The sequence below is a fragment of the Schistocerca cancellata genome, chromosome 2 (genome assembly GCF_023864275.1).
Source record: "Schistocerca cancellata isolate TAMUIC-IGC-003103 chromosome 2, iqSchCanc2.1, whole genome shotgun sequence".
Lineage (NCBI taxonomy): Eukaryota > Metazoa > Arthropoda > Insecta > Orthoptera > Acrididae > Schistocerca > Schistocerca cancellata.
The window spans coordinates 15,033,941-15,047,058 of NC_064627.1; the positions used below are offsets into that span (position 1 = coordinate 15,033,941).

Genomic DNA, 13,118 nt, shown 5'->3' on the forward strand with positions numbered 1-13,118 from the left:
CCAGAAAAGGTGTGTGCCACAGGGAAACTTTTCAACATGGATTTGAATACTTAGGACTTATCACAAACTTTTTTTTTTCATTTTTGCTGGAACTTATCTAAACTCGGTCCGAACAGGCTTCGGAAGATCCAATGGTACCGACCAGCCACCATGTCATCCTCGTCCCTCAGGTGCCACTGGATGTGGATATAGAGGGGCGTGTGGTCAGCACACCACTCTCCTGGTCGTGTGCCAGTTTACAACACCAGAGCTGCTACTTCTCAATCGAGCAGCTCCTCAGTTTGCCTCACAAGAGCTGACTGTACCCCACTTGCCAAAAGCGCTCGGCAGACCAGATGGTCATCCATACAAGTGCTAATCCAGCCTGACAGCACTTAACTTCAGTGATCTGACAGGAAACGGTGTTACCACTGCAGCAAGGCTGTAGGCTTTTGCCAAAAGCATGTTGTTGTTGTTGTTGTTGTCTTCGGTCCTGAGACTGGTTTGATGCAGCTCTCCATGCCACTCTATCCTGTGCAAGCTTCTTCATCTCCCAGTAGTTACTGCAACCTACATCCTTCTGAATCTGCTTAGTGTATTCATCTCTTGGTCTCCCTCTACAATTTTTACCTTCCACGCTGCCCTCCAATGCTAAATTTGTGATCCCTTGATGCCTCAGAACATGTCCTACCAACCAGCCCCTTCTTCTTGTCAAGTTGTGCCACAAACTCCTCTTCTCCCCAATTCTATTCAATACCTCCTCATTAGTTATGTGATCTACCCATCTAATTTTCAGCATTCTTCTGTAGCACCACATTTCGAAAGCTTCTATTATCTTCTTGTCCAAACTATTTATCATCCATGTTTCACTTTCATACAAGGCTACACTCCACACAAATACTTTCAGAAATGACTTCCTCACACTTAAATCTATACCCAATGTTAACAATTTTCTCTTCTTCAGAAACGCTTCCCTTGCCATTGCCAGTCTACATTTTATATCCTCTTTACTTCGACCATCATCAGTTATTTTGCTCCCCAAATAGCAAAACTCCTTTACTACTTTTAAGTGTCTCATTTCCTAATCTAATTCCCTCAGCATCACCCGACTTAATTCGACTACATTCCATTATTCTCGTTTTGCTTTTGTTGATGTTCATCTTATATCCTCCTTTCAAGACACTGTCTATTCCATTCAACAGCTCTTCCAAGTCCTTTAATGTCTCTGACAGAATTACAATGTCATCGACAAACCTCAAAATTTTTATTTCTTCTCCATGAACTTTAATACCTACACCAAATTTTTCTTTTGTTTCCTTTACTGCTTGCTCAATATACAGATTGAATAACATTGGGGAGAGGCTACAACCCTGACTCACTCCCTTCCCAACCGCTGCTTCCCTTTCATGCCCCTCGACTCTTATTACTGCCATCTGGTTTCTGTAAAAATTGTAAATAGCTTTTCGCTCCTTGTATTTTACCCGTGCCACCTTCAGAATTTGAAAGAGAGTATTCCAGTCAACATTGTCAAAAGCTTTCTCTAAGTCTGCAAATGCCAGAAATGTAGGTTTGCCTTTCCTTAATCTATTTTCTGAGATAAGTCGTAGGGTCAGTATTGCCTCACATGTTCCAACATTTCTGCAGAATCCAAATGATCTTCGCCGAGGTCGGCTGCTACCAGTTTTTCCATTAGTCTGTAAAGAATTTGCGTTAGTATTTTGCAGCTGGGCCTTATTAAACTGACAGTTCGGTAATTTTCACATCTGTCAACACCTGCTTTCTTTGGGATTGGATTTATTATATTCTTCTTGAAGTCTGAGGGTATTTCACCTGACTCATACATCTTGCTCACCTGATGGTAGAGTTTTGTCAGGACTGGCTCTCCCAAGGCCGTCAGTAATTCTAATGGAATGTTGTTTACTCCTGGTACCTTGTTTCGACTCAGGTATTTCAGTGCTCTGTCAAACTGTTCACGCAATATCGTATCTCCCATTTCATCTTCATCTACATCCTCTTCCATTTCCATAATATTGTCCTCAAGTACATCGCCCTTGTATAGACTCTCTATATACTCCTTCCACCTTTCTGCTTTCCCTTCTTTGCTTAGAACTGGGTTTCCATCTGAGCTCTTGATATTCATACAAGTGGCTCTCTTTTCTTCAAAGGTCTCTTTAATTTTCCTGTAGGCAGTATCTATCTTCCCCTAGTGAGATAAGCCTCTACATCCTTACATTTGTCCTCTAGCCATCCCTGCTTAGCCATTTTACACTTACTGTCAATCTCATTTTGAGACGTTTGTATTACATTTTGCCTGCTTCATTTACTGCGTTTTTATATTTTCTCCTTTCATCGATTAAATGCTGGAAGCATACTGAAAATGAAACCTGCTGAACAGTGGACACCTTTCAGCATAATGTTTATGCACAATTCACTTTTTTACTCAGTGCTCACTGAATGAATATTGCATTTCTTCTGAATGAGTTAATACTGCCCATAACAAATTCTTTGAAGAATATACGTACGGGGGCACAAAAGTTAGAATTTCGAGACACCTGGATGACAGTCTACATGAACTTTGCAAACTGACACTACAGGTCAATCCAACTGTCCATTCCTGGGCTGAGAATATTCTTGGTGAGGGCACAGAGTTGCCCCACATTGTAATACCGTGTGAGATAACAGAGGGAAAGAAAACAAAATAAACAAATTTTGTGTTCTAGTATCAAAGACAGCTGGGATCATTACCATAGTTAACATAGCAACATTCAGTTTCTGCACAAGATCTCGAATGTGACTTTACCAAGGAAAGCTTTCATCTACTCTCAGTTCTAAGAATATAGAAAGGTAACTCCACTGACTGTTTGACCACCTTGAGATAATGTAATTTTGTTTATATTACAGCTCTGTGTCAGTAACTGTATGCATTATGGTTTTCTGTATTTAAGTGTTATTCCATTCTCAGAGAGACACATACTGCTGTTGCTGAATACACTATTACACACATTATGTGTTGTGTGCAAAAAGAACATTTTTTTTCCTTACACCCCCCCCCCCCCCCCCCAATCTTACATGTTTAGTCCAAGGAAAGCAACATATCCAGACTGTGGCATCTCTTCTTTACAGGACCACAGTATAATTCCAAACTCTTCCCTGCAAGAGACAAGACAAACTTCTACTTTCTACTATCTACATAAGAAGTCAACCACTGTTTAGCTTTTCCTCTAACCCACAAAGTTAAAACTTATGCAAAAATATTTCATGATCAAACACAGTTAAATGTGTTTCTTAAACTGAAGAAAATACCTACAGTTCTCAACCAATCATTTAGCCCTTATACTTTGTAAGAGAACCTAGTATATTGTCCTTGTGTGCAAGTATTCAACAGGGGTTACATCAAGAGTGCCACAGGGAAGTGTGATAGGACTGTTGCTATTTTCTGTATACATAAAAGATCTGTCAGACAGGATGGGCAGCACTTTACAGTTGTTTGATGATGATGCTGTGGTGTATAGGAAGGCGTCAAAGGTACATGACTCTAGATTAATACATGATGACCTAGACGTAATTTCTAGTTGGTGTGATGAATGGCAGATGGTTCTTAATGTATAATGTAAGTTAATGCGGATGAGTAGGAAGTAAAAAAACCTGTAATGTTCAGACACAGCCCTGCTTGACACAGTCATGTCGTTAAATACCTGGCTGCAATGCTGTGAAGCACTATGAAATGGAATGAGCATGTGAGGATTGTGATAGGGAAGGTGAATGGTCGACTTCAGTTTACTGGGAGAATTCTAGGAAAGGGTGGTTCATCTACAGAGGAGACACTAGTGTGACCTATTCTTGGAGAATGGTTTGAGCGCTTGCAATTTGCACCAGGTTGGATTGAAAGAAGACATAGAAGCAACGTACAGGTGAACTGCTAGATTAGTTACCAGTATGTTTGATCAGCACGCAAGTGTTGTGGATATGCTTCAGGAGCTCAAGTAGAAATCTCTGGAGGGAAGAAGACACACATTTTAAAGAATACTACTGAGAAAGTTTAGAAAACTGGCATTTGATGCTGAGTGCAGAATGATCCTATAGGGCCCATGAAGATTAGAAATGAAAAACTAGATCGAACAATGGAAAATCCAGGATGGAATGTAACACTATTATGAAAAGGACTGTTGCTACTCACCATATAGCAGAGATGCTGAATCGCAGCTATGCAAGACAAAAAGACTGTCACAAATAAAGCTTTGGGCCAGTAAGGCCTTCATCAAAAATAGACGACAGAAACACATCCATGCATGCAAGCGCACACACACACACACACACACACACACACACACACACACACACACATGACTGCAGTCTCAGGCAACTGAAGCCGCACTGCAAGCAGCAGCAATAGCGCATGATGGGAGTGGCGACTGGGTGGAGGTAAGGAGGAAGCTGGGATGGGGAGAGGGGCAGGATAGTGGGGTAGGGGTGGCGGACAGTGCAGTGCTACTGGGGAGCACTCAGGGATGATGTGGAGAGAGGGTGGGCAGCTATGTGCAGTCAGAAGGTTAGACAGATCTTGGGGAGAGGTGGGGAGAACGGAGGGGGGGATAGCGGGAGAGGAGAAAAGTAGAAAGAGTACGTGCGATGGTGGAATGAAGGCAATGTATTGCTGGAATGGGAACAGGGAAGGGGTTGGATGAGTGAGGACAATGACTAAAAAGTTGAGGTCAGGAGGGTTAGGGGAATATAGGATATACTGCAGGGAAATTCCCACCTGTGCAAATCAGTAAAGCTGGTATTGGTGGAAAGGATCCATATGGCAGTGGCTGTGAAGCAGTCATTGAAATGAAGGGTGTCATGGTTGGCAGTGTGCTCAGCAACAAGATGGTCAATTTATTTCTTGGCCACATTTTGTCAGTGGCCATTCATAAGCACAGATAGCTTGTCATGCAAACAATGACTTGAATTATCCTCCCAACATCGTACAAAAGCAAATCTCCCGTGCCTTATCTTTCCAGTCTCCCACCACCTACCAAAGTCCCACCATCTGGCCACAGAGGAACATTGCCCTCATAACTCAGTACCACCCAGGACTGGAGCAGCTGAATTACATTCTCCGCCAGGGTTTCAACGACGTCTTGTCATGCTTGAAATGAGGAAGGGCCTGCCCACTATCCTTTCCACCACTACCACAGTGGTATACCACCATCCACTGAACCCACACAATATACTCGTCCATTCCTACACAATCCCTGTTCCCAACCTGTTACCTAGTGGCTCATACCCCTGTAACAGAGCTAGACACAGACCTGTCCCATACATCCTCCCACCACCAACTACTCCAGTCCAGTCACAAACATCACCTATCCCATCAAAGACCGGGCTACTTGTGAAACCAGTCATGAGATCTTCAAGCTAAGCTGCAACCACTGTGCTGCTTTCTATGTGGGAATGACAGCCAACAAGCTGTCTGTACTTGTGAATGGCCACCAACAAACTGTGGCCAAGAAACATGTGGACCACCCTGTTGCTGAGCATGCTGCCAAACATGAAATCCTTCATTTCAATGACTGCTTCACAGCCAGAGCCATATGGATCCTTCCCACCAATGCCAGCCTTTCTGAACTGCACAGGTGGGTCCCTACAATATATTGTACATTCCCATAGCCCTCTCAGCCTCAACCTCCATTAGTCAATGTCCTCATCCATCCAGCCCCTTCCCTGTTCCCATTCCAGTACTACACAGCCCTCATTCCTCCTTTGCACTCAGCCCTTTTACTTCTCACCCCTCTATTGTCCAACAACATGACCGCACGTAACTGTCCACCCTCTCTCCACATTGCCCCTGCGCACTCCCCAGCAGTACTGTACTGTCTGCCACTTCTACCCTACTATGCCTCCCCCTCCCCACCCCAGCCTCCACCTTAGGCCCACCCAGTCGCCACTCACATCATGCACTGGTGATGCTTCTTGCAGTGTAGCTTCAGTTGCCTGAGACTCCGATCATGTGTGTGTTAGTTACATTTGTGCGCACATGCGGGTGTGTGTGTGTGTTCAAATTCTTAAGGGACCAAACTGATGAGATTATCAGTCCCTAGACTTACTATTTAAACTAACTTATGCTAATAACAAGAAATACATCCATGCCCGAGGGAGGACACGAACCTCTGGCAGGAGGGGCAGCGCAATCCATGACATGGCACCTCAAATCGCGCAGCCACTCCATGCGGCTGTGTGTGTGTGTGTGTGTGTGTGTGTGTGTGTGTGTTTGGATCTAATGGGTGCTTAATGGTGAATTTATCAGTACCCTTACACTCATTACAACAAACAAATGTGGCTAAAATCTCCAAAATTCTTGCACAAAGTAAGGAGTAAACCTATAAAAGGACAATCAATCACTCACTTCCACCTCACTTGCCTCTTACACACCTGAAGACAACTGAGATAGGGTGGAAGATGCTACACCTGGGACTAAAACAAATACAAAACTGCAGAAGACCTAAAACAGTAACATAGGGAAATGTAACTGGCTGCCCACATACACAAAACTATGGGTGAGTCAGTCACCCTATTAACACATTGAAATCATCTCCATACACTTTTTGGATACAATTTGAATGCATCACAAAACACGGGAATCAGCAAAATGCTGCACGTAATGAGAAGAATGGGCAAAGAGCACTACGTTAGTAGTGTGTGGATAAGTTGAGAATTTAGGTCTGTTGGGAAGCATGCTAGGATAGTGTGTGCAGTTCTGGTGACCACTGTGTCTCACATTTTCAACTTTCTCCATTGGTTTAAATCAATACCCACACACAGCCATTGTTTGCAATTCCTTTGTGCCATTTATCTTAGCTTGTTACCTGTAGCTGCATATAATGCAGCTATCAAGAGTTCAGCTTTTACCTGAGTCAATAAAATTTTGATCTAATTTGCTGCCTATTGGCAAGAAGTGATTATTAAATATTGTGCACAACTACGGCAGATCACTAACAGTTTCATTCTCACACAAGAGAGGTGTAATATATTGAGACCCACATTCGGCCTGACACTTCTTTCACAACTGACCACATAGTTTTAATTGTGTTCCGAGAGCATTCTATTCTCTTTGAGTAATGAACTGTTTAAACTTGTCTTATGCCATTATACAGCACTTTGCAGTATTGTCTGCAGTAAAATTCTGTTACCATTCTCTGACTGACCTTCACAATATGATACAGCTTGCATTTCCTGCTACATGATATTCTAAACGGGGAAGAGTTATCAAAGAAAGTAACACGTGTTTAAGAAAATGACATTCGAGTTCCTGTGCGATTATTTTTCTTGTATCTCACGTGGTGCATAAACTGAACTTTGAAATAACTTAGATTGTAGTCTTAATGACATGTCTTATTTGACTTATTGTTTTACCTCCATATGGTCATGTAAGTACAGTTGCTTAATCTGCTACCAAAATAATTTTATGATTGTATACCAGTCAGCACATTTGATTAAAATTACAGATTTATATTTGTAATTGATGATGACATGAATACACAAGTGATCCTAGTAAATCTCACAGCAGCAGTGTACTCTGTGACATGTAAAGTGGGACAGATGAACTTGGTGAAACATGTTGTAAATATTTGCTTTAGTTTTGACATGCCAATGCATCTTATGTCTACTGTCCAGGTAATTAAGATATGAAGTACTTTTATATCTCACACTGGCTACTTATATTATCCTATATTGAGGTATTAATGATAATAATTCAACCTAAGTATTATATTAATGACATGTAAGTTAGTTCTGATAATGACAATATTACATAAAGGATAGAATGCTCCTCGACATACAACACAGATGCTAAGTCACAGATTGGCACAATAAAAAGACTGTCAAACAAGTAAGCTTTTGACCAAAGAGACCTTCATTTGAACAAACACAACTCACACACACTGAGCACAGTTTCTGGATGCCAAGGCCATATAGTCAAACATTCTCATGTGCCATTTCCAGATGGAACAAATAAGGGAGGAGCAGTCTTTGGCTCCAGAAGTACCCTCCACCACACACTGTCCGGTGGATGGCAAACATAGATGTGAACAGGTTGTGCAGAACTAAGCTGCTGATGTGTCTTGGGGCACTGAGAAGTGGATCTGAGGATTGCTCAGCAGACAGTGGGTGAGATGCAATCAGGATTTAATATCTTGCTGATGATGCAACCGTTAGATACCAAGAAGAAGCTTTGACTTGGGAAGAATAAGGAAGAAAACTGAAAGCGTACTTTCCAAAGGAGCTGTTCCAACAGGAGATTTGTGTAAACCATAGAATGTGAATCTGGATGGCTGAATGAGGAACTGAACTCTAGTTCCCAAAAAATACTGCACCAGCGCAGAACTGACTGCAGTAGAAGTCACAATCGCGAAAGCATTAGAAAGAAATGGAGGTGGCTACCAGTGAACAGATAAAGGTACTTCTTTGCTCTATTCCAACAGATGGTAGCATGGACTGGCGGATTTAAAATTGTCAGCCACCAAAGAGCGATGTCTTCAGCATCTTTTCTCAAGATCTTGGTACCCTTGTCCAAATAGTATCTCCTGTTAAAACAGAAAGGAAAAGCCGTATAACTACAGACAGTCATAAGAATGATTTAACATACATGCTCCATTATATTTGTTCATATTTCTGTCATATGTCAATAGTATTAACACAACAGCTGATGGCACAAATAAGGCTGGCCGATTTAGGGACTAACAGAATCGACGAGCCACCTAAAAACACATTAAAACTTTCATTTAATTAAATTTGGCAGGAGATCTGACACCACAAAATACCAACTGTTTTCTTTCCACAGTATAGTTAATGGTTAAAAGTGAGAGTAAGTGCTTCAGCAGACCAAAGGCACTCATATAATCATACAAAACACACAACATTAAAAGGTGACGAACTGTGAATGTGAAGTCACAAACACTGCATTCCATTTGATCTTCTTGCTGCAAAAGATAAGCGTGTGTCATGGAGCTGTGACCAATGAGGACCATTTCGTGCCTCCTTTGACTTTGAAAGGAAATGTGGTGTGGTTGAATAGGAGATTTGACCAGCCACAGCCTGTTGCTGGTCACTTAACAGCCTCTGCCTTTCCCAATCAGATATCATTCTCTTTGTTATCCGAGACAGGATAGACTTTAGGGGGACATTAAGATGAACTGTTGTGGTTTCCTGGCAGGCTGCTTTAGCCGCTCCATTAGCTTTCTCATTCCCCTCGATTCCAATACATCCGTGTGTGCAACAGAAGGCTACCTCTTTCTTCTGCCTTTCAAGATGGTATGTAATGTCCATGGCCATCTGTCTGAACTACCCTATCTGCCGGGTACATTTTCTGAATAATCGGTAGAGCACTAAGAGAGTCGTTGCAAACAAAAGACTTCCCTACACTAAGAAATCTCATCTGCTCCAGTCTCTTGCTGACTGCCCACATCTGTGCAAAGTACAGTGTGAGGAGATGATTAGGGATTTGTTGGAGCAACACTGGTACATACTGCCAATAACCATTATGCATGCAAAAGTGAATGTCAAATGGCTGATTATTATTATTACACCAAAAACAATATGGCCAAAACAACAAGTGAATAATTTTATTTACATCTCTCTTCTGCACTGGGAAGCTTTTTATTAAGCCCATTTTGTCTTGATCATAGGTCAAATGGGTTGATAGAAGAATGTAAATGGCAAGTATCCAGCCATAAAAGTACTTAAATTTTGACATTTTAATATAATGACTTATTACATATCATGATTGAATTGATGTGTATTAGTGATAGGCAAAAGCTAAACTATTATACAGCTATTTCAGAAAATGTAGTGACCCTTACACTGCATAATATAATGCTTCCAAAAACTCAAACTTACTTTGTGGATCAATCATCAGTGGCCACCTTCTTGCTTTACTAATTATTATGCCATTATCCACCGAAAAATTATCGACTGGTAACCCAGCAATATTCCATGCTCTAATTACAACTGGTTCTCCCAAAGTTGCAATAAGAGAAAAGTTTTGTGAGCATGGTATTCCCAGTTCTGTACAGGCTTTGTTCCACTCTCCTGTCAGTTCCTGAAACAACAGCTCTAGATGTTTAACTGTACTTATTATGAGCAACATAATTATCAGTGTCTCCTAAGAGCAATTATTATCATTATTTCAAACAATGGAAAATCCAGGTAGAATGTAACAATATCACAAAAAGGGAAGTTGCTACTCACCATATAGTAGATATGCTGATTCGCAGATAGGGACAACAAAAAGACTCTTACAATTAAAGCTTTCGGTCATTAAGACCTTTGTCAACAATAGACAACAGGCACACACACACACTTTGTGGATGTGGATGTCTGTCTGTCGTCTATTGTTGATGAAGGCCTTAATGGTTGAAAGCTTTAACTGTGTGTTTTTGTGACCTGTCAAGTTGGAAGATGCAAAGATGATAGAATATTTCAATTTCCTTTTTCTGACCCCCAGTAATTGATGGGGGTTATTTAAATAAATGAAAATAAGCTAAATTCTCCTCTATTATAAAAGAAAACACTTCATGTGTCAGTTAAAGAACATTAAGAGAAGTGAAGTTAATTTCTAATATAAAACCTATGATTCTTGTAAATAATCATGTAATTCTATGTCATATTCTACGTATATTATGTAAAGACAATTAGACTATTGTGATGCAAAACATACCGTATTTACTCGAATCTAAGCCGCACTTTTTTCCCGGTTTTTGTAATCCAAAAAACCGCCTGCGGCTTAGAATCGAGTGCAAAGCAAGCGGAAGTTCTGAAAAATGTTGATAGGTGCCGCCACAACTAACTTCTGCCGTCGAATATATGTAGCGCTACACAGGCATCCTTTGTAGGCACATAGATAAATACTGGCGCCAAAACCTCTGTGTCAGTAAATAAAATTAAAAAAATAAATAAATTGGAAGACGAGCATTTTTCTCCGCCCGAGTTTCGACCACTGCATTTTCATACATTATCCAACGAAGTAAATACAAATTCCATATTGTTCATCTTCGAATTTCAATGTACTATGAAAATCCGACTGGTAATACTGGGATTTTTGTCAATATGGTCAACTCTACGTTCTGAATTTTTTTCCTACCTGTGAGAAGAGATGGTTGCTAATAAGAACCTGATGAAATGTGAATCACATGCAGTATTCTCTTCACTACAAGAATAATACGAATATAAACATTTTGGCATGTATTCTTTCGTGTTTGCTTCTATCTCATTTAAATCCTGTCTGCCAAATAAACTACGAAATAATAATAAATAAACTACTCTTGCCATTGTTTCGCTAATGTGACGATTCCTCTCTTTTTTTAATTGTAGGCGGCGGTAGCGCGCACAAAAGCAAGCCATGCCGCGAGCAGCGACAGGCCGTAAACACGCACTATCAGAATGCGACAAACAATGCATGAGACAACAGCAAACGCGGAAGAATATACGTATCGTGTCATGTTTATATTCGTATTACTCTTATGCCTAGTAGTGATACAGTCAGAAATGAAGCACGGCAACTGACTAGATTTTTAAATCTAAGATGACTAAATTCTGTGCAGAATTTGATGTACTAAAGAAGCGGCCGCAAAGATTTTCAAACGGAGAAAAATTTTCGCCAAACTCTCGTTCAGAACATGTTCTATCATACGCAGTCTATTATTTGGTTCTTGTTGATCATTATCAAAGAAAGCAGCAGTGTAAGTAACAACAAATAGCAGTCTCTTGCCATTGTTTCGCTAATGTGGCGATTCCTCTCTTTTTTTAATTGTAGGCGGCGGTAGCGCGCACAAAAGCAAGCCATGCCGCGAGCAGCGACAGGCCGTAAACACGCACTATCAGAATGCGACAAACAATGCATGACACAGTATAGTAATGCATTTTCAGCTTACAGTAACTGACGTAAACACCTATAACATTGAAAACGACACTTATCATATCAAAGCAAAATAAGCAATCGATTCAAACCAGACGAAGCACGTGAAAAAGGAAGGGTATCCGTATAAATACGGACGGAGCGCCTGACGCATAGCAATGGCTACCTGGTAAAGCTTAACTGCTAAGCTTTCGACTCCAACCAAACTACTGTAGCTGTATCGTCATTCATTCGACCTAAATTGTGTCTCATCTTACAATGGACCAACTTTGTTTCGATTTGGAGGTGCGGCCTAAAACTTTTCTCTCCCCTTGAATTTTGAGTCTCAAATTTCAGGTGCGGCTTAGATTTGGGAATTTTTTTTCCCTTATTTCGAGTCTCATATTTCAGGTGCGGCTTAGATTCGAGTGCGGCTTAGATTCGAGTAAATACGGTACCTAAACTGTATGAAGTGCATGAAATGATACAGGTGGTTTACCACCATGAATACAGCATGTGCCTATGGTAAGGATTAAACAAGTATAAATAAACCACCTATAGCAGTGCAACAGTGCAGGACATCACTATAGAAGGGAAATGATGAAGGAAGCAGAGGTAACAAATTTACCCTGTCCTCGATGGATATTTGTCATGGAGTCGATTGTACCAAATGCCTTCTTTGGACTCTGCAGTGATGTACGGTTTTTGTAGAGTATGAACTAGCAGATGGGAACTTAAATGGCTCCTTCATTGTGTGGGAGGGGGGTGGGGGGGGAGACTGAGGACAATCATTGTGGTGTCGGTTGTACGAAGTAGCTTTGTTGGACTCTGCAGTGACGCAGGGTCCGTCATTGTTTATGAACTGGTAGACAGGACCTTATACAGATCCTTCATTGTGGCTGTGGCAGGAATGAGACACACACAAGGCCCCAATGCTATGCAGACATACTGACTGGCTCTAACACTGCATGACAGTTACACACTAACTATGGGAGTGGGGACTGAACTTAAATAATAAATACGCTCAATGTAGGGACAATAGGAAACTAATAACTGAAACAATAACAGTACAGAAAAGAGAAAAAAAGGAAAAAAAATTAAATATTGTATATAAAAGAATTTTATAAAATCAAAATTAAATAATGAGTAAAAGCTTAAAAATGGAAATGCAAGCTTGATATGTGTAGGAGTACTAAAAATATAGAATAAAAACTTATTAAGTCTAGCCAAACACTAAAATGTATTGACTACCCTCCAGGCCAAGGAC

General features: G+C 40.9%; 1 protein-coding gene across 1 annotated transcript in view; it reads right to left on the reverse strand.

The window, feature by feature from the left end:
* Nucleotides 1-13,118, reverse strand: part of LOC126163202 (dynein axonemal heavy chain 3) — a 1,221,238-nt gene that overhangs the window by 344,889 nt on the left and 863,231 nt on the right. Inside the window, exon 48 of the mRNA XM_049920156.1 lies at nucleotides 9,856-10,057. Coding sequence (XP_049776113.1) covers nucleotides 9,856-10,057 — 202 coding nt within the window. The remainder of the gene's footprint in view (nucleotides 1-9,855; nucleotides 10,058-13,118) is intronic.